The 19,345-nt window shown below is 43.3% G+C and overlaps 1 protein-coding gene across 1 annotated transcript in view; it reads right to left on the bottom strand.

Moving 5' to 3' along the window:
• Positions 1-19,345, bottom strand: part of COL5A1 (collagen type V alpha 1 chain) — a 238,371-nt gene that overhangs the window by 128,322 nt on the left and 90,704 nt on the right. The window contains exons 5-7 of the mRNA XM_039506169.1: positions 6,491-6,622; positions 1,708-1,854; positions 363-611 (exon numbers count right to left, since the gene is read on the bottom strand). Of these exons, the coding sequence (XP_039362103.1) occupies positions 363-611; positions 1,708-1,854; positions 6,491-6,622 (528 nt within the window). The remainder of the gene's footprint in view (positions 1-362; positions 612-1,707; positions 1,855-6,490; positions 6,623-19,345) is intronic.

Raw genomic sequence — 19,345 nt, 5'->3', positions numbered from 1 at the left:
CAAATTTCAAATCAACATTTTTTTTTAATTTAACTGACAATTCTGACTTGAAACAATTTTTTTGTTTTGATTCTCCTGACTGGAAATAAAAAAAAAAATTAGTCAAAACCAACATTTTCCTGATTTTGTCTAAACCCAGATTTTCTGACAGGAAAACTTTTTTCATGAGAAAAATTTCAATCAGTTCTATGTAGCAGTGTTGTGTTCACACAGGGAAAATGCAGGAGGATTACATTTTTCAGGGACGCCTTTTTCTCTACAAATGCCTTGGACACTTCAAGCTTTTCCATTAGATCCTTTGCTGTCAAGACTTAAAAGTAACAAAGAAAAGGACAAATCATAGACTCCTTGGAGGAAATTACATTGGTTGTGTTGGGGGTGATGACTGTGCTGGCGGGGACTTCTGCTTCGACAGCATCTTCAGTAAGGGTATCCTGAGTGTCTAAATCCTCATAGTTGAGGTCCTCGTAAGGGAGGGGAGTGTAGTACTCCTCGTTAATGGTTTCATAATTATATTCATCCACGATGGGGTCATCAACCCTCTCATCCTCTTTGGTCTCCTCCCTGTTTTCCACCACTGTAGGTGCTTGTGTGGTTGGAGAGGTGAGCTCCTATTGCAAAACACAAACAATGCCCGAGTTAGAGAAAGCAGAGGATGTTCTGGCTCTCTTATCGGCTAAGACATGGGGTTGAAAATTCCTTTCCTGTCTAAACCAAGAAGGCTCTTTAAAACCAAGCAGGCAGCTGACTGATAGCTCAGTGAAAAGCTGTAAGGACTCAGAACTACGCTTTCAGCAGTGACTACTAATTTTGGGTGCCTCGTGTGAGACCTACAGGCCTGATTTTCAGGTGTACAGGGCAACTGATGGCAATAGAACCTCGGGTGCTCACCAGCTCTGAAAATCTAGCCCAAGTGGTCTCAGGCCGGGTGCCCCAAAACTAATGGACACTTCTGAAAATGTAGGCCTTGAGATTCAGGGATTCAAAATGCACAATAGAAAAAGCTCTGAAGGCAAAAGCAACTACCATTGTGGAAGTGATGTAGGGTTTGCCTACACTGTAAGTGAAGGTGTGATTGTAGCATGGGGTGACATTCATTCTATCTTTAATCCAGCTAGCATGGGTTAAAATACGAGTGTAAATGTGGCACTACAGGCTAGCAATGAGAGTACAAGCCCACCGGGGACCCTGGGTATGTATTCTGCTGAACTTGTGATGCCATGTCTACACTAGTATTGTTAGCTGTGCTGGCTAGATTAAAGCTAGCACGGATATGCTGACCTGTGCTACAATCACACGTTCACTTGCAGCGTAGACACATCCTTGGTGCACAAAGTTAATCTTCCATGTAGACATATATGCAAGATCTTGCTTCAAGTATATTTTCAGGTGCAGACCATGGCTAATCATGCTCTGATTGCAAGATCGCAGCCCGTATTCTTCTAGCTCTGCTGGAGAGACTAGGTGTCAGAAACCACCAAGCTTGTTACCCATCCTTGTACAGGCACCACATTACTATGGAAACCTCACACTGCATGCACAGAGCACAAATGCAGAGCTATCTACAGTAGTTTCTTCCATTTTAAGTCTCCAGCCTTTCACCCACATGCCATTTGTGTGTCTATAAAAATTCAGAACGGCAAGTCTTTAAATAAAGCACAAGACGAAACGAAACAGAAGCTTGCCACCTCCCCAGCCGTCACCTACCTCTTTAATTTCGGTCACCTCTCTAGCAGCTTCTTCAGCATCAACAGGCTTGGCAGTGGGTGCTTCTGCCTTTCCTGTTTCATCGGTGTCCTCGTAGTAGGGATATTCATAATAATAGGTGTCACCTTCTCCATCCCCCTCAGTGTACTGCAAAGGAACCATAGCAAGAAAAGAGGTGAAGGCAGACAACTCCTTAAGTGAGTTCCTTGCCAGCTGTTGCTAGGCCATGTGAATTTTATATTCAAATGTACAGTGACTTTGAAATTCTCTTTCCACTGGCATCTGCGACAGTGAAGCACAGGGAAAACTAACACAAAAGGGTCATGAGTAAAGAAGGCTGAAATTTACAGAAATCTGAGATTTGATGAAAGGCTGCATCCAAATTTCCACATAAGAACGGTCGGGGGAGGAATTATTTTTAAGCCAGCTTTATTCACTAACCTGTTCGTAACACATTTAGCTTTCTAATTTGATCAAGTACGAGATGATGGTTTTCTCCCTCTATCCTCACTGGCTGCTTTGCTTCGTGTGCTACCCTATACTCATCTGAATGTAAATCCCATAGCACCTGTCCATATACTGCAGTGGGGACTGCCTCTTGATTCAAGTTACCAAAGGTCCTAGCTGACTTCCCGAACCTGATGCTCTCACATTGGGCCCCCAAACCATTGGAGGTGACCCTGACTAATGGTTCTGGACCATTTAACAGACTAAAAAGATAAAAACGACACATCAAATGATGTAAATTCCCTAGAGACGCAGTTGAGAAAGGGTCATCATTTAGATTACTATAGGTCATATTATTGACTTAGATGTGTACAGCAAAAAACTCCCATGCACCTTAGGAGAGACGGCTCTAAAGTTTCATTTAAGCTTTGCAACCATTAGTAGAGTGTCTTCTAAAACAATCCTGATAAAACATAGGTTAGCTGAGATGTAACGGCCTTGATCAGTGTGGTCCTAATAATATTTTTGGGTCTGACCCCCACTGTCACTCACAGAAGATGCAAAAAATAAAAATTAACAATTAACTTTGCCTGATTTTGCAGCCTGGCAAAGGCAAATATAGCAGCCACTCCTGCATGTGCGACCCCTTCAGGCACCATCACTCACAAATGCACATTGAAAATCAGTCTTTTAAGAGACACTGATGCCTCATGCAAAACTCTGAGAACTGAACACGCAGATTCAGTTATGCTTGCGTGTTGCAGAGTATTGAGCAACACATCCAGACAAGACAGGCCTCCCAACACAAACACAGTGTGAGCAATTGCATGGATTAATTGCATGTCCAAATGACTATCTAGGTGCATTTGTACATGCAAATTACCCATTCTGGGCAACATCCTCATTCTCTGGAAGCCAGAGTGTTGCCATTTACTTCAGTGGAGCCAGAGTTTCATTTTTCGTGTACAGATTAGACAAATATTTTGCGAATGCAATTTGTACTGCTAAGTATTTTTTAAATTCAGGTCATATAGACCTTGGTTCTGGAAGCTAATTAAGCACACGCCTAATTTTAAGCATGTGAGTAGTTCCGCTGAAGTCAATAGATCTACTCCTATGCTTGAAATACTTAAGAGCCTTCCATATTTCCCAGATTTCTTATCCTTTACCCTTTCTTTCTACTGATATTTGCTTTCTACCAGGTTCTTGCTTTTTCGGTGTTCATCAGCTCCTGTGATATTCTGCCTACAGCATACCTGGGGCATAATTTTTGGGTTTTTTTGAGAAATTTGTGACTAAAGAATAATAATCTCTTATATTCCTGTGGCATATCCTTTCCTGAAAGATGCCAATATGCTTTGCAGATTGCATAAAATCCTTTCAGCCACCACTGAAATGCAGCTGCTTCTGAGGTAGAAGTTGGCAGCTGTTTAACATGTAATTTAATTTAAGTTTTGGGGGAATTTAAGGAGGTGGAATGAATTTACCCAAACTGGAATTTGGCCAGTACACCAGAGTTAACACTCATGCTGAAAAGTACATAGGGATTTTCAATAACTCAAAGTAGTTCAGAACCTCCTGTTCTGTGTCATGAACTCAGATGGGGAAAAAGCGACTTGAGACAAATGAGCTCTGAAAGATGCAATGTTTCTGTTTTCATGCATGTATCTGTAGTAATAGAGAGCAAGCAGCCTGCAGTAGAAATGACTTCTAAAATACAACGGTTTCAGAGTTTTCCATAAGGCATCGGCCATTTTAAAAAATGAAATACAAACAAGGCTTTTTGTTACAGTTGGGTGAGAGACATTCCTAACCCAGTACACTGATTTTATTGGTATTTAAAGGCCATTCATGGACCAGCTATTCTTGTATAAAATTTCATAGAGTAACACGGCCCTTCCAAGACAAGCCCTTTGCAGCTAGTTTTGATTGGTGAGAAACTGGATCCAAAAATAGGTTTATTTCCCTACCATCCTCCCAGATTTTAACCACAGTGGATTCTATTTGCTTGTACTTATTTATTGTTTCCACTTCTTTCGAGCACATTAATTGTAAAAAAAGAAACGAGCCTTTATGTTTCTCTAGACAGAAGCAGGGTATTGAGGGTGATCTAATGTCCATGGAAGCCAATGGAAAGATTCCTATTGGCTTTAATGTGAGTTGGATCAGACATAGGTATGTGACTAAACCAAGGGTTTTGTACATGCATATGAACGTGAGTGAGGCTGAGATTTTAAAAAATGATTCTGGGTGCCAAACTTGAAACACCTTCAAAGAGCCTAATTTTCAGAGGGTAGATGCCAGCAGTATCTGGAAATCAGCCCCTTTAAGATGTATCAAGACCCCCCTCCCCCCCAAAAAAAGAACATAAGAGGAATCCATAGTCACTATTGAAAATCTTGGTCTAACCCAGGGGTGGGCAAACAACGGGCCGGGGGCCACATCTGGCCCTTGAGCTCCAGCCTGGGAGCAGGGTCGGGGTCTTACCACACTCTGTGCAGCTCCTAGAAGCAGGGGCATGTCCCCCCTCCGGCTCCTAAGCGTAGGGGCAGCCAAGGGGCTCTGCACGTTGCCCCGGCCCGAAGTGCCACCCCCGTAAATCCCATTGGCCAGAAACTGTGACCAATGGGAGCTGCAGGGGCAGCGCCTGCGGACAGGGGAGTGCACAGAGTCACCTGGACGCACCTCCATGTAGGAATTGGAGGGGAGACATGTTGCTGCTTCTAGGAGCTGCTTGAGATAAGCGCCACCTGGAGCCTGCACCCCTAACCTGCTCCTGCACCCCTACCCCCTGCCCCAGACCTGATCCCCCTCTCACCCTCTGAACCCCTCAGTCCCAGCCTGGACCACCCTCCTGCAACCCCAACCCCAACCTCATCCCCAGCCCCACCCCAGAGCCTGCATATCTAGCCAGAGCCCTCACCCCCTCCCACACCCCTACCCCCAATTTTGTGAGCTTTCACGGCCCAACATACAATTTCCATACCCAGATGTGGCCCTCAGGCCAAAAAGTTTGCCCACCCGTAGTCTAACCCTTTCTAGTGATTCTCTTAACTAGGCACAGCTGAGTGTTTATCCAAGAACTCATGAGATAATTATAGGTCTGCTTAGAACATTTTGGTCAAAATGAAATTTCAACCAAAAACAAAGAACAAAACTGAGATTTTTTTCCCACGTTTTTTGACCACCCCTAATAGCTGACGTTTCAAAAATCAATTGATCTTATTAAAACTGTTGACTTGAAACATCTGTTGGCATTTAGAAAGCGATACATGTATAGTATTATATTCAGTTGCAATACTTAGTGGGGGCCCAATTTTTAAACTTGTGCTGCTACACGGAGGGTAACCCACTCTGCTTCCTATGGGCACCTGAGCACTCAAATACTCAAGGTTTGTCTACATGGCGATTTAGTGCACAGTGAGCCAGGGTGTAAATCTATAGCATACAAGCTTTTAGTGCATGGTAGCATAATTCACTTGACCAGTTACTTTGCAAACAAGCTAATGCACTGTAGATTCACACCAGGAGTTCGATATCACCGTGTAGACAAGCCCTCATTTCACACTCTGGGAAAAAAAAGGAGCAGAAAAATGAAGTGATACACCAAAAGTCACACAGTGAATCAGCAACAAAGCTGGGATTAAAACCCACAATTCCTGAGACCTAGCCTTGTACCTTATCCACTAAACCACACTGACATTGTGGTTTTAGAGGTTGTTCTGAGCACTTACATGTAGCATTGGATGCCTTGTCTTGTAAACAGGATTCAACCTCTTAAAGAAAAAACGTATCAAGGTTACAAGGCCAGAAAGTTGACCTACCTTGCCAGGGTTTCATCTTCCATGCTCCAAGATCCCTTCCACTGTGTTATTATGCAACAGATTTTTGCAACCACAGGGGGTGGGGAAAGCAATTAGAGACAAGCCAGTGACTTATTGAGAGACTCACAGAAAAACTAAACGGAAGTTAAATAAGAACTAGTGCACACGTGCTATCTCGGTTAATAGCCACAGTGCATTTGCTTATTTACGGCTAGTATGCTCCCCAATTATTATTAATTTCCCTTGCAGTTGTCACTGGAACCCTTTGCTTGCTTTTCATTACTCCTACATTTCCTAGTTTCTTTATCATTTCTTCCCTCTTTGATCATGACTGCTGCTGCCCTGACCACTGTTGGCTTGTGTTCCTCCTTCTTCTCCTGAACTAATTCACCCTACAGAGGGTGATGCATTGGTACCCATCCTGGGTGTCCCTCCTAGGGGGGATAACTTGAGGACCATTAAGCAGTTAGGTTTCATGCATGCACAAGTGGATGTTCTTCCTTTCTACTTACATATTCATCTTGGTTCGGGTCCTGAGACTGGGGGGTGTCAGGAATGGCTGTGTCACAGTCAGGGCTGTAGTGTTCACAATAATCATGGGCTGCCCTGGGGTCTGCCACGACCAGGAGCTGCTGGATGTCCCCCTGGCGGAATAAAAAACAAGAAAGAAGTCCCATATCAATCAAAGAGTCAGAGGTTAAGACGAGAAGGTGCTATTGGATCAACTAGTCTGTAAAGTACAGGCCACCACCACCACCCACACAGTAACCCAACAATCAAAATTACATTGACATATTACAGCCCTCAGGAGGCTAAACTACCGTGTGCCATAGGCAGAGAACAGGAGGGCCCTTGCAGTGGCAGGGAATTATGTGAGATATACCCAGATAATCCTAGCAAGTAACCCGCACCCCATACAGAAGAGGAAGGCAAAAAACAAAATGGCCAAGCCAATCTGACCAGGAGGAAAATTCCTTCCCAATCCTGAATAAGGTGACCAGGCAGACGCTGAGCATGTGAGCAAGGCCCACCAGCCAAGCACCAGAGGAAGAGAATTCCCATCCAGTGCCCCATGTTCAGTTGTGGCCATCCCTGATGCTTCCAAGGAAGGAGACAGAAAACCTCAGAATACACCAAGGGGGAAAAAATCCCTTCTTGACCCCTACAGGTGACCAGCTGAAGCCTGAAGCATGAGACAACAAAGACACATGTAGTCATAGTACCACAGGCCCAAAGACTGAAGTCTGCACTCAGTCCTTATGCAGACAAAAGACCCAACGATGGACCAAGAAATTAGAGAAGGAAGAGTCCTGTTAGGCTGTCTAGTCTCCCCCACTCAAGTAAGGTAGGATTGTTCAGGAACTTGGTCTGAGATAAGCCAGCCAGCAAAACCCATTATCCTTGGGTGCACATTGAGTATCTGCTTTAGCCCTCGCTGCTTACAAGGGTGTGAAGTGACTGTGCTTCGCTTGTTATTCCCAGGTGCATTATCACAAGAAGATACTGCAGCTAGAGAGAGGTCACCACCTCGGCATCTCCTGGACAGCCTCATCCCTTTCCCTGCCAGTTTGGTGCTGCTGACAGCCCTTGACAATGACATCCACAAGACAGGTACCATACAGACAAGAGACATGCAAGCTGCCCTGTCAAAGGGCTCCCCGTGCCTTGGATGAGGCGTGTTGTAGGCAAATGACCTCCTTCGCAACCCAGTTTGGATCTAATCACATCGCTCATCCAGCTGGACTTGTGAGTCATCCATGGATTTCTAAACAGACTGCCATGTATTTCCAGTCTATTTCTATATTATCCCTGCTCCACTAGGAACAGAAACACCGACATCCAAAAAAAACGTCACAAGACAGACATGGCCTGTTTGAAATCAGGCACCTTGCAGGTTTGTTAGGAATCATGCCTGCTTTAAGGACCATTCAGCCTATAATGAACCAGGCACACAATATCCATAGCCTAAAAATGAGCTCAAAACATATGACTTACTTTTATAAAGAGCCACAGTTTTACTCTGAAACACAGAGCAAGAGTTTAATCAATAGACAGATACTTTGCTACTCAGATGATCAGAACTGATTTATTTTTTTTACATTACGGAAAGGGGGTTTATTTAATAGCAGAAAACATTGTTAAAGCTGCAGAAAAAGAGAGCCTTACCAAAAACAAACCTGGGCGGATGATGCGGCCCTGTAATGGGAACCAGAAGTCTGGGATGGAGACTAGCCAGGATGTCTGTAAACCCCTAGGAAAACTGGAACATGTTTTTAAACACCGGGGGCCAGATCTGCTTTTGTGAATGCAGACTGAACCCTCTGCGTTCCCAGGAGCAGCTGTGCCAGAGGAGGAACGCAAACCCGCTGAGGAAACACAGGTGGTGACAAGCACACGCACGCACACTCTGCAGCCACCATAGGCTCCTCCAGAAGGACGCAGCTTACATTTCTGGCAGGACTCCGCAGGAGATGAGCCAACAGAGAGCTCTCTGGGAGATACGCTGATTCTATGCATCTGCTGGCTAGTCAAGCCCCACCCTACCCTAATTTGACATTGCCCCAGGCCTGCAGCCCCATCCCCCTGACTTTCCAGCAAAGGGGGAACAGATCCATTTCTGTCTCTCTCCTCATCAGAGTGTGCGAGCAGCTCTCAAACACTCACACGCCTATCCTCATCACTAGCACTCATTTACATTTTTCATCGTTCGTAACCTTTCTTCCGATCAAACCTTTTCTTAAAAAAAATGAACATTTTTGTTTATCAACCATATTTCCTGAATTTTTAATGAGAAAATATACATACGGTTTTCCAAAGTGAATTTTTCCACCCCACCTCCCACTCACTCTCTCACTTGCCCCCCTCTTATTCCCCACCCCCTTCTACTTTGGTGAATAAATGTTTGAAGTGTTCTGCTATTTTGCCAGAATGTTGGGGTTTGGTTTGCCCTCCTTTTTCAGAGGCAAACACTGTTACCCGTTTTCATCCAGCTCTATTCACAACATTACTGTCAGGCAGGGAATATTATCCCCATTTTACTGATGAGAAACTGAGGCACTGAATGAGCAAAGTCAGTTGGCCAAGGTTACACGGAGTCAGCGGCAGAGCCAAGAACAGAAGCCACATCTCCTGCTTCCCACTCCAGTGCCTTAACCACAAAACCTCCTTCCCTGCCTCCCTTCTCAGTCACAGCGGAAACTGGGGAAGCTCCCCTCCCCCACTGAATCAGGCCCATCAATGACCATTCATTTATTTTTTTATTCCTTTTGCGCTTCATTCAGCTTGGCTGTTACAACTGGTTCCCGTGCACTGCCATAAGGCTTTGGGTTTGGGTTTCTAACATTGCCCGGGAAAGTTTATATAAATAAATTATTATTGATTGTTGTTAACAATAAACCAGCAACAAACCCCAGACTTGATGTTCTTCTAGGAGAGGCAGGGAAGGAAAGTTGAAAGCTATTCCTTTCTGATAAGCACGGATTTACACCTCAGCGGGGGCTGATAGTTCAAGTCACTTATAGAATACAGGCTAAATTCTCTTCCCCTAGAGACAGATAAAGCAAAGGAGGTAACCTCAGCAGGGTTCGCCAGCTAAGTACAGTCCAGTAGGTTAAGCAGAGCAGAGTTTGCTAAGGCTTTTAGTCTGAGTGGCATAGGAATGCTGAGCTAAGTATGGAGAGGAACCCTGGCTAATATCCTCAGCTGTTTTTCCACAACCAAAGGGAGGTTTAAAGTCATTTCTTTAGTCTGACGAATCAAGGGGATCTGCTGCCAGTTTTCCTGTAGATGCATTAATGGGCCAAAGTCAAAAATGAATCTAAGCTGATGTAACTTGCACCTTCTTCGCGTCCCCTCAGCACATAATGTATACCAGATCAGACGCCTCTGAAGTCGGACTCAGGTTCAGAGTCTAAGGGAATCTCTGAGTCTAGACTGGTGTAATTAACACACTGAAGGGGCCAGAAGGAGGTGTCAGCTTTGCCAACCTAAACGCCTTTAACATTCACTGTGTCTGTTCCTCCTCAAACCCAATCATCTTTGCCCAGTTCTCACTTTTCCCTTGTTGTTGGTACTGGATACTGCTCCCAGCTCTGCTGACCTCGCCTCCGTGACCTTATTTTTCGGTCCAATGGCAGTAGCGTTCAACTGTGTGAAGCCAGCGGGAAATTCCCTGCAACAATATTCTGGGAGGCATCAGAGTGCTGGGACACTAACCAGACCTCAAGTGCAGCAGGATGGGCTGAACAGCCCAATTGTGGGGAAGGGGAGAGAGTCCCAAGGGGTTCCTAGGTATCTCATCTTTCTCTCTGCTTTGCAAGTGAGAACTGCAAGGCTTTAATGGCACCCCTCCCGTTCACACTCATAAAAGGCAGACAGAACTAAAACCTTGTTAGCAGGAATCCCAGTCAATTGACCTCATCCCGCAGTGCCAAACAATAAAATGGGCTAATTTAGCCTGTAATAAAAAAGGAGCTGGGTTTCACAAAAGGTGCACACAGCTCAGCTGTCAGGAGCCCTGTTTCTTTGATTTAAGAAGCTGACTTTAACGGGAGCAAGCCGTGCTCGGAAGCTCAGAGGCCCTTTGTGTCCTCTCAAGTGTGTTGCCGCTAAGCAGCAAGCCAGCTCTGCTCCCATTCCGCTCGCTGGTCTGAAGAGTCAATTTGTTTGGCTGTTCTGGTTGCACAGAATATCCAAACCTCTTCTCTTTCCATGTCAGTATCCGCTTTCTTCAACAGGAGCAGTGATAAAGAAGATGCCACGGGTTAACTTTGGCTGCCTAGCCTAAAACTCTTCTGCAGGATGTGTAACTTACATTTGTGCTGGAATGCTGCTGAAGGGGTAACGATAGGTAAAAAAATTCAAAAGTGACTTAGGAGCCAAAGTGCTATTTTCAAAAGTGACTTAGGCACATAGCAGCCTAAATCTCAGTGAAAGTCAGTGAGACTTAGGTCCCTCTGGGCTATATTTACAAAAGTATTCAGTCCCCTAAAGATGGAAATAGGTGCTACTGGGATTATCAAAAGCCTCCATGCAGGTTAGACACCTTATTCCCATTGAAAGACAGGGGTACTTTTGTAAATCCTATTAGGCTTCTCTTTGCATCTTTAGGCACCTGAAAACCTCTGAAAATCTGCCCATAAGTGACAATTAAAAAATGGGTCCTAAATGATTTAGGTGATTTTGAAAGTTTTATCCGAGAGCAGTAACATGTGAAAATCCCAATCTAATCACAACAGTGAAGTAAGTGCTAAATATAGCGGTGAAAAGTGCCACCTGGCACCACTGGCATTCTTTATTTCTGCACTAAACAGGGACAGCATTGGTAGCTGCAGTGCCCATACCACTGCATGGTATGGGTGGGGCGGGATAGCTCAGTGGTTTGAGCAATGGCCTGATAAACCCAGGATTGTGAGTTCAATCCCAATCCCTGAGGGGGCCATTTGGGGATTTAGTTGGGGATTGGCCCTGCTTTAAGCAGGGGGTTGGACTACTAGATGACCTCCTGAGGTCCCTTCCAACCCTGATAATCTATGATTCTACAACCCTCTCAATGTCCTGGAAGGAAGGCTAGTTCTATGGATTTAAAGGTAAATCAATCTCCAGGGTTCCTTCAGCTTTTCATCTTTGATGAGATTCCCACCAAGGATGCCAGTTAGCACCAACTGCAGCTGTGTCTTTTCTGGTGTCATTTCTTCTTTGCTACGAAATGGATTGACTGCACCAAACTTAAGACCCAATAGCAGTCACGGTGAAAGACATTTATTTTCGCAGTTTTGACAAAATTTTGAATTTAAAGAGGAAAAAAGGGTCAACTTCAAGTCCCATTTTCCAACCAGCTGAAGAACTGGTTGGAAGAAAATCAAAACGTTGATGATATTTGCATAGAAATTTCAAGTTCACCAAAAAAGTAGAACAGAATTTCAATGAAAAAAAGAACTGTGAAAATTATACATATATTTTAAAAAACTTACCCTACCAGAGTCCCACCTGTGATACTTGTAATGATGGTCTGACCAATATGGATCTGTTTGACATTTATTGTATAATGAGTCACCCAAGCATACGTGGGTGACTCATGTATGGATTAGTTCCCATCATGCAGCTTCCAGACAATGCTGGAAAATGTTAAAACATCTTTTTTGGATCGTTTTCTATGCTCATCTTACATGTGTGCAGCAATGTCGCATCACTCCCAATGACATCAACACCAGCACCTTGGAGAAATCTCTGGGGTTCAAAAGAAACAGCTGAAGAGAATAACACGAGTGACTTCATTTGGCATCGCTGTCCGTGTCATAAATCCTGCACTTCTTTGGGACTCTCACTGCAATTCATTATTAATTAACTGGACTGTTGTTTTAGTGCATTACCACAACAGTTTTAGTGACTCCAAGGTCAATAAAAAAATATTGTCCAAAGTGTTTTTTTTAGACTCCCATATTTAAGTTAAGCTTCTCTGAATAACCACAGAGCTAAGAAGCATAATGACTTTTTCTTAAATAATCTGAAAAGGAATTAGAAGGATCTTAGATTTTTTTTTATTAATTATTATTATTATTATAGGAAGACATATTACTTTTGTAAATGCAGCCCAAGTCAGAGGGCTACAGACTGGTAGTGGATCAATGTGTTTCCATGATTAAGTGAATGCTTTGAAAACCCAGTCACTAGAGATTCTCTTTAAACCTTAATCCATGTCTCAGGGATTCCCTGCCAGCCCTCTGATGTTCCACTTGATAAAACATGTCATTAGCACAGGTTTATGGATAGTGATTGCCTCTGCCTGGAAGTAACAGCTGTGAGAATTCAAGGGCTGTGAGTGGTTACAAGTATCACTCCCATCAGAGTTAAATTGACAGCCAACAAGTCAATGCAGGAGGAAACCGGTGGCTAGTTTCTCAGCAAGATCTCAGTTGAGTCTCCTTTTATCAATTTGAAATTCTGTGGGAATAATTCTGATGTCTAAGCACCTGATTTGCAGGTGCACAAAGATGCCATATTTAGCCACAGGTGAGGCATATGTGTGGATAACAAGAACACCCTGAATGATGGTTGTGTCACCCAAGAGTTTTGGATCTAAATCCTCCAGTTCCAGGGCATAAGCAAAACTCTAATTAATGGCATTAGGAAGAAATGATTCTTGTGGGCAGGATATTCCATAAGTGCCTTCCTCAGGACTTCTTCCATCTTTCTCCAAATCAGCTGGTACTGGCAATTGTTGGCAGCAGGTAGATGAGCCATTTGCCACTCTATGGACATTCCTACACTGCACGGTCATCTAAATAACCTAAGCTGAGCCACAGATCAATGACAGTACAAAAATGAAAGCCAGTGTATGAAAAATCGGCCCTGAAAACGTGGTGAGTCATAAAGCAGCCATGAGTGAACTTCAAAAAGCTCAGAGATTTGAATAAGCAAAACCCAGATGTTTGCATGCTTATCTGAACAAACTGGATGAAACAGCTTTATTGTGAGCTCTCGGTTATTCCCCCTTTCCCAGCTGGCTGGATGTACCACAAAAATGGCCTCCCTTCTGGCCTTTCGGTACTAAAATTAGGAACTATTCTCCGCCCCTCTTCTCTTGTAGGAACCATGTCAAGGCATTTCCAATGGGGATGCATGGGCTAGTTTGACTAGAACCATAACGGCATCCAATGGAACCTTTCTTTGAAGCCTGTAAATGGTGGGGATAGCTCTATTTTAAACACCTTTCCTTTCTTCCCCTTGCCTCTGCAGTGCCAAGCTGCAGCTACACGTAGAAGGGGAAAAACCATGCAAAACCCAGTCCTCATTAGATTTCCAACCTAATTTTGTATCCCTATTTTGAACCACCACCACCCATTAGCTCTGACCCTAGCCTTGCCTTACATTAACACTGTTATGACCTGGTCAAACAAGGAGCCCTTTAGCGACAACTAAACTACACATCCTTTGACTCCCAGGTTCTTTTCTTCCTTCCTATTTTGTAATCCCAGAGAACAGCCCACTGGCCTATGACAGTGAGATCTACTAATTCCTTGCTACTTCAGGTTGTGGTTTCTTGAATCTTCAGCAAAACGGGAAAACCCATCTTTTCCCCTTCTGTGGAAGATTCCAACCCACCCCCAACTCTCAGATTCTTCTCCCCCTTGCCAGCTGTGAAACCACAGTTGCATCATAAGCAGCTTCCTCTTCCTGCCAAAGTTTCCCCAAGCTTGGGGGTGGAGTTGCTCTTATTTTGGGGCAAGGAGGTGTTTGAATTCTTCATAACTCCACCCCTCCATACCTGTCTGCTTGTCTCACATCACCACTCTTCTCCATCAACCATGCCAGCCTCATCTGCCCATTGGTCAGCGTCTTACACCAACATCTTCATGCCTTCCTCCATGGTGTTCCTTATGCATGGAATGCCCTACCTCATCCTCCAGGCCTCTACCCTCCTCTCATTCAGGTCACTCAAGACCCAACTCTGCTGTGAGGTCTATAAGAAAACAGCCAATTTAGGCCAGTTAAATTGGAGGCTCAGATGAGGATACTTGGCACTTGGTCTATCGATAGCTGATGTAAGCATTGGACGGTATCCCACTCCTCCCACCCGTCAAGGCCCATTTGTCACCTGAGACAGCAAGCTCTTCAGGACAGGGTCTGTGTCGTCTTACATGTTTGTGCAATGCCCAGCATGTTAGGGCCTTGATTCCAGCTGGGGCCTGTGTGTGATACTATAACACAAATTATAATCATAATAACAATTGACTGGTTTATTGGCATCAAAGGACAAGCAACTATTTTCTGAGAAGAGGAGGCTTGTTCCATTTCTAGGAATCTCCTCTTAGGAAACCTCTCCTCCTGCCAAGAGCCTAATGTGGGACACACTGTGTGACAAGGACTCAAGATGAGGGACAGAAGGAAATCATTAGTACAGCGACCATGCAGATTGACATGGGGCTAATTTCTTCAAGCTAAGCAGAATTTTCTGCAATCTCAATTTTCATAACAACATTTTTGACTGACAGTGAATAATGTACAATCAGCAGTTCGATCAAGCCAAAGTCCCAGCTCTGGACATCCTCAGAACTTGAAGGAGCTTGAATCTGAAGTCAGAGTTTAAAGCTGGGGCTTGATTTAAACAGCACAGCAGAGTTCATTCCAAGTACCTCTTTCAAGCACAGTATAGAAAGTATTCATCTGCATTATGGATTATTTATACAATGGCACTCTGCAGACTATTAAAGGGACCATCCACCTCTCCAAAAAAGTTTGGACGAAAAATGTGTTGCCTTTCCAAACAGTTGAGTTTGTCAAACCCATTCATCGTTCCCAATTCCTTTCCTGAGATCCTAATCAAATCCTAGCCCCACAGAGCCCAAATCCACTTCTAACCATAGGCAGTGCCCCCATCCAAACTTTTCAGTCACCCCTCCACTCTGTTTTCCACCACCCAACCATCATCACATGACAATACTCAGCTCATCTATGGAGATTTTCATCTGTAGATCTCAAATCACTTTAGAAAACAAGGGAAGAATCCTCATTTTACAGAGGCCTAGAAAGATGAAATGACTTGACTGAGTTCAAAGAGCAAGTCATTGGCAGAGTCAAAAATTAAACAAGTCTCCTGGTTCCCAATCCAGTTACCTCATCCACTGGATGACAATGCCACCAAGCTACGTTCTTTCCAACTTCACTGAGCTCATCCTCAAAGCAGTTGGCTTGTTATATGCATCTGCTTTTCTTGACAACAAGAAGTCCAATAGCATCCTTGGAAACAACAAGGTAGAAGACCCCTTAACAAAATGCTTTTGTTTCCCAAGCCCCACCTCAACCGTGAAACATCTTTTCAAATCCTCAGACTATTTAGGGTACTTTAAAAATAATAATTGGTCTCCGTCCTCCTCGCTCTGGTTCTCCTTCTGGATCCAAGAAACTTAAGCTTCCTCTGATGTCAAAGCTGATTCGTCCCCCAGGCACTTTGCCTAATTGAAACTTCCATCCTTTCAAGAAGAGACGTCTACTCACCAGTTTAAAGATCCTGAAAAGCTCTGGGGCTGTTTTATGTATTGAGGCAATGGTACTTAACCTTGTTCGACCCTGAACTTCACTGGCTGTTGAAGGGATGCAGTGTTTAGATGCAAGGTTATGCGTGTTATGTTTAATCAGTGGCTGCCATTATAATGCATAATAAACGTTACTTACAGTGGGCAACTTGTCTTTCCAGGTCAACAAGCAGTGTCTAGGGCTGGGAGGACATTTATTGTTCAGAAATTTACCACACCAGTGGAAGAACCCAGGTGATGCAGATTAACAAGCTATTTTGCTTGATTAAGATTCAGGAATGTAAAGGGGAGCAGGGAGGAGGAAAAAGTCCTTAAGAAACATGCTGCTTAGAAAACAGGTGGTGCTGGCAGGACTACAAGGGGCATCTCGTTTCTCTGCTGTGCCAGCCAGTCAACATTTCTCTCTAGCCCTATCCACACTAGATCAATTTTCCTATCATTCCCCAATGGTTCAGCTTCACTGCTGAAAGGGCTGATATAGACAAAATACTGGCATCCACTGGTGTATTAGATACTGTGTCTTATAGCTAGAATTGGCAGAATTCAATTTTTTAAAAATAACTTTGATGGATAGTATCAATGTTTATTTTTAAGCATTTTTTATTTGTACTGATTTAAATTTTTACTGTTCTGGGAAAGAATGGGGGGAATCAGACAATAATTATTTAATGACAGTAGATGTTGAGATTTAAAACAATACAACTTTGTAAACATTAAAACACAAATTGTCAACATCACGTCAAAACAGACAAAGTTAATGTCCTTAAATCATTCTCCTAAGTTCCCAAATAACAGTTTTCTTACTTTGCCTATCTGTAAATTTCAATTATTATTGATGGAAATTGTTTTTCGTGGGTTTGTGTGTGTATGGTGAAATCGAGGTTTACCAGCATTTACCGATGAAAATTTAATCCATCCAAGTCTACTCATAATCCTGATCTGAACCAGTGAGTGAACGTGATGCTTAAAATGCTGAATACAATCTGGAGGCCTCTCTACAGCAGTGGCCCCATCATTGCTACTTCTAATGGGGTTGACATGTGGGTAACAATGATGGGAAACATTTGGCTACAGTAGAGCTTAGTGTAGATGTGATGCCCATCGGCTCAGCCAACACGGCAGATCTCCAGAGTTAAAAGCATGATCTACTAGAGCTTGAGGTAAGGTACTGTATTTGGTGGCTGGAACAGCTTATATCCTCTGTGGATCATCAGAGAGGGTGACACAAAATACACGCCAGCGAGTAACACAAACACCTCCAAAAGCAACGTGAGTGGGAGCACTGACAGTGTTAGAGCAGTCGTGCTGCTCCCAGCTCCCACAAGCATGGAGTTATGCATCCACAGAACACTGTCTGCTTATCAAATGACCCAGCCTACTAAACTGGGAACTATTTTAACAGCAATGTCAATAGAGTCTAAAAAGGGTAAAAAGACCCCAGTAGGACAGCTTAGGAAAAGCAATTCCACATCCTCCAGGCAACTGACAAATATAATATTAAATGGGATGAATGTCATGCTTTAAATTAACTCCATCAGCAGTTCACATAATGCCCAGTCTGAGAGGCATGTGGTTTATTGATACAAAGGGGAAATGCACATATTTTATATATTTACGCGCACACACACACAAAATTACAGCAACAGCGGAAACATTACAATATCACTAGTGTATGCTGTAGCACTTTGGAATAATAGTGCAAATTTTGAAGCTCTTTTTCCATAAGATCCCTTCTCTTTCAAGCTCTATGCTCCACTTCTAACCTAGCTTGCATCTAAACCTATGCCTTCTTAAGTGCAAACACTTTAATATGGACTTGCCTGCATTCTTGATCTTTTGTGCAACATTATAACCCTCTTGCTGGAATAGGACTTTGCTCTCAGAACACAGCAGCAGCCAAAGCAGAAAGGACTGCAAAAAGGAAAAGCCAGCCCAACATGAAGGTGTAAAGCAATCAAAAATTATTATGAAAGTACCCAAAAGAGAGAGAGAGTGAGAGAGCTCCTTAAATCAACAACCAGCACTGCACAATGTGCTCAGACACCTGATTCCCATGGCCATTTTTATATATTTATTTTAAACAAACCCTAATCCATCTTCTGGACTTTTATGAAAACAATGGGTTAAGAACATGGAAGGTATGTTTCCATCAACAACTTCAACTCACAGCTCTGCAGTGTAAGGTAAGATCAGCAGCAGCCAGGACTGCATTACTAAGCTTGACAAAAAGCTGCTTTGTATTCCCTTAGTTCTCCATCACTGGACCAATGGCTGCGGTAAAACAGGCAAAGAAAAATACAAGTGGTTTCTCTATAACTATTTCACATACAGGAAAAAATTAATGGCTCATAGCTCTGCTTTAAAAAAAAATTTCTAAGGCTTCACCTCCCTCTCTCCCAGTAAAGGAAGGATTTTACTCTCAAATTTCATTTTTCCTATTGCAAAATCTCTTTACATCTGCAAATTCAGCATTTTGAAAACATTTGTCAGGAGTTCTGTGTGCTGGGCACATATCTGAAAACCCCCAAGAGATTATAAACATATGGGAAGAACACAGAATCCAAACCACAGGTTTCTATTAAGAGGCATGATTTTTAGTTCAAATTTCATCAAATTCAAGTAAATATTTTCTTCTTCAACTGGCAACTTTACTTTATGTTAGCCTCAAGAGACAGTTAAGAGATATTTGTGAGTGTCCGTGTCTGAGAGAGAGAGAGAGAGAGAGAGATGTGAGAGTGTGATATGCAAGTACACACTAGAAAATTGCTAATGGGATATGGTGACCCCTGTCATAGGTGCAGCAGGTAGAACCACTTATTAAGGTTACCCAACACTTTCCATTATAAGGCCCTGTTTTCAGTTGCTTATAATGTCATCAAACTTTAACCATTTAGGCTGAAATTTTCCATGCCAAGTGTCTGCTTCAAGCCGATGGTTTTTTGGAGACTCCACATTGTGAGTGATCATGCTCCATCCCCTCACAGTTCCTACATGTGGCCAGACTATGGAAAAGAATAGTATGTGTTCATGTCATCAAAGACTGTAACATACACACCAGCAGGCCAGATTAGATTCTGCGACTTCCTAACATTTTAGTGCTTGAATGTGCCACCTTAATGTCCTTTTACCATAGATATTTCACATTTGTGCATAATGTATGTAGCTAGAGACACAGAGTTATGTTGATTTTCATCAGCTGAGGATCTGGTACATGAGTCCAGTGAATTCTGAGGATGGTCCGGAGTTTTGCAAGAGCCATTCAATGCAATGCAGGATTCAGGCCCATAGTTACATACAAAGGTATGTACACAGAATAGTAACATAGAACTGCCA

Source organism: Mauremys reevesii, linkage group 19 (assembly GCF_016161935.1).
Source record: "Mauremys reevesii isolate NIE-2019 linkage group 19, ASM1616193v1, whole genome shotgun sequence".
Classification (NCBI taxonomy): domain Eukaryota; kingdom Metazoa; phylum Chordata; order Testudines; family Geoemydidae; genus Mauremys; species Mauremys reevesii.
Note: the sequence above shows the minus strand (reverse complement) of the source record. Positions and strands in the feature narration are given on the sequence as shown.